Source organism: Chenopodium quinoa, unplaced genomic scaffold (assembly GCF_001683475.1).
Source record: "Chenopodium quinoa cultivar QQ74 unplaced genomic scaffold, ASM168347v1, whole genome shotgun sequence".
Taxonomy (NCBI): domain Eukaryota; kingdom Viridiplantae; phylum Streptophyta; class Magnoliopsida; order Caryophyllales; family Amaranthaceae; genus Chenopodium; species Chenopodium quinoa.
Genome location: NW_018742412.1, coordinates 170,889 through 172,496, shown reverse-complemented (window position 1 = coordinate 172,496; position 1,608 = coordinate 170,889). Strand labels below are relative to the sequence as shown.

The window sequence follows — 1,608 nt, the reverse complement described above, 5'->3', positions numbered from 1 at the left end:
AAAAATTAGACAATCATATGTCGCGCTTTTCCCTTCTACCCCAGCCAGATGGGTAGATCAATTTGTCCGACTAGGTGTACGACCCCTCCCCCAAAGCTAATTAGTGGATGGGAGACGTCGCGCAGGTTGTCCAGCTTATAGCTCAGCTTGGACATACACTTGTAGCTGATGATATCATGGGAGCTACTCGTGTTTATAAGGATCGATCCGACCAACCATCTGGTTGGCGACCTTACATTCAATGATGACTGGGTTATCATGCGGTCAGCGGACTTTTCCCCAATCCTTCTTAGTGATGACGACGTCTGGGAATGTTCCACTAGTAGTCGCATGTCCATCATCAACTGAATGGATCATCTTCTTCAGATAATCCTTGGTGCCCTAGATGGTTGGGCCACCGCATGCGAATCTGCCTGCTATAGTGTAGACCGTATCCTTGTTGGTGTCCGAGATACTAGTAGGTTGGAAAGTCTTAGATGACTATCTTGGATTCGTCTTGGCAGTTGCTTTGGACATCAAGGCATAGGACTTCAGCAAGCCCTTATCAGCCAGACGGTCCAACGTCCGCTTGAGACTATAGCAGTCGTTGGTGTCATGGCTGACTTCCTCATGGAAATGACAGTATTTATTCTTATTCCACGATTGAACGAAACTCTTCATTGGATTCGTCTTCTCAATAGTCAGCCGGTCCTTTACCTCCATGAAAATAGAGTCACAGTCTTTATTGAACTCGTACCATGAGACGTACGACTTGAATTCTTTCTTTTTCTTTTTGGACGGCTGATCAGGTTCATCAACCGTCCAAACTTTCTTTCTCTTTTTTCTCTCTTTAGCTTTCTGAGCAGGCTAAGCAGACCGACTCTCTTTTTGGTTGTCAGACTTCTTGGAGTTTGACTGATGGCTGGAGGAGCAGAGGTCGGTAGCTTGAATAAAGCTTTTTGCCTCTTTCATCTCCTCTTAAAGGGTGAAAACCCTCTTTTGGACAAGGTCAAACTTAAAGGTCGAACCATCCTTCTGACCCTTGAAGAAGTCTGTATAGACTACCTTGTCAGATAGCCCCTTAATCTGGATTCTCACCAAATTGATCCGCCTGACGTAGGAGCAAAGTCCTTCTCTCTCTCCCTTCCTTATAGTGCTCAAGTTGAGACTTGTTTTCTTGGTAGGGATGTTCATTGAGAAGTTGGAGGCAAACAGGAAGGCAAGCTTTCTAAAGCTGTCAATGTACCCGGTTGGCAGGTTGCCAAACCATTGTTGGGCTATGCCCTTCAAGGTAGCCGAGAAACAGTGACACCACATAGCATCCTCCAACCTCTGCATGTGAATTAGGTTAGAGTAGGCTATGAGGTGGTCCTCCGGGTTAGAGGTACCATCATAGGCACCCACCAATACATTTTTAACCTTGTTCTGCTGTGCCGCCTCGGTTATCTCCTTGGTGAAAGCAAAAGTTTGTTCACCAAGTTTAAGCAGATGGAGCTGTCAGTCAAAAGGTTGGACATTATATGCCTCCTACCCCCCCAAAGAGGGTCGGCTGCACGAAATGAAGGGAATACGGACCGTAGATCATAGGGGATACGTACGAGGTATTCCCAATGATCTAAGGGCTAGAGA

At 46.2% G+C, this 1,608-nt stretch overlaps 1 protein-coding gene across 1 annotated transcript; it reads right to left on the bottom strand.

Moving 5' to 3' along the window:
- Nucleotides 1-957: 957 nt before the first annotated feature.
- LOC110706436 lies at nucleotides 958-1,317 on the bottom strand. Its single transcript, XM_021884361.1, has one exon. It carries the CDS (start codon nucleotides 1,315-1,317, stop codon nucleotides 958-960), a length of 360 nt encoding a protein of 119 aa, XP_021740053.1.
- Nucleotides 1,318-1,608: the final 291 nt, after the last annotated feature.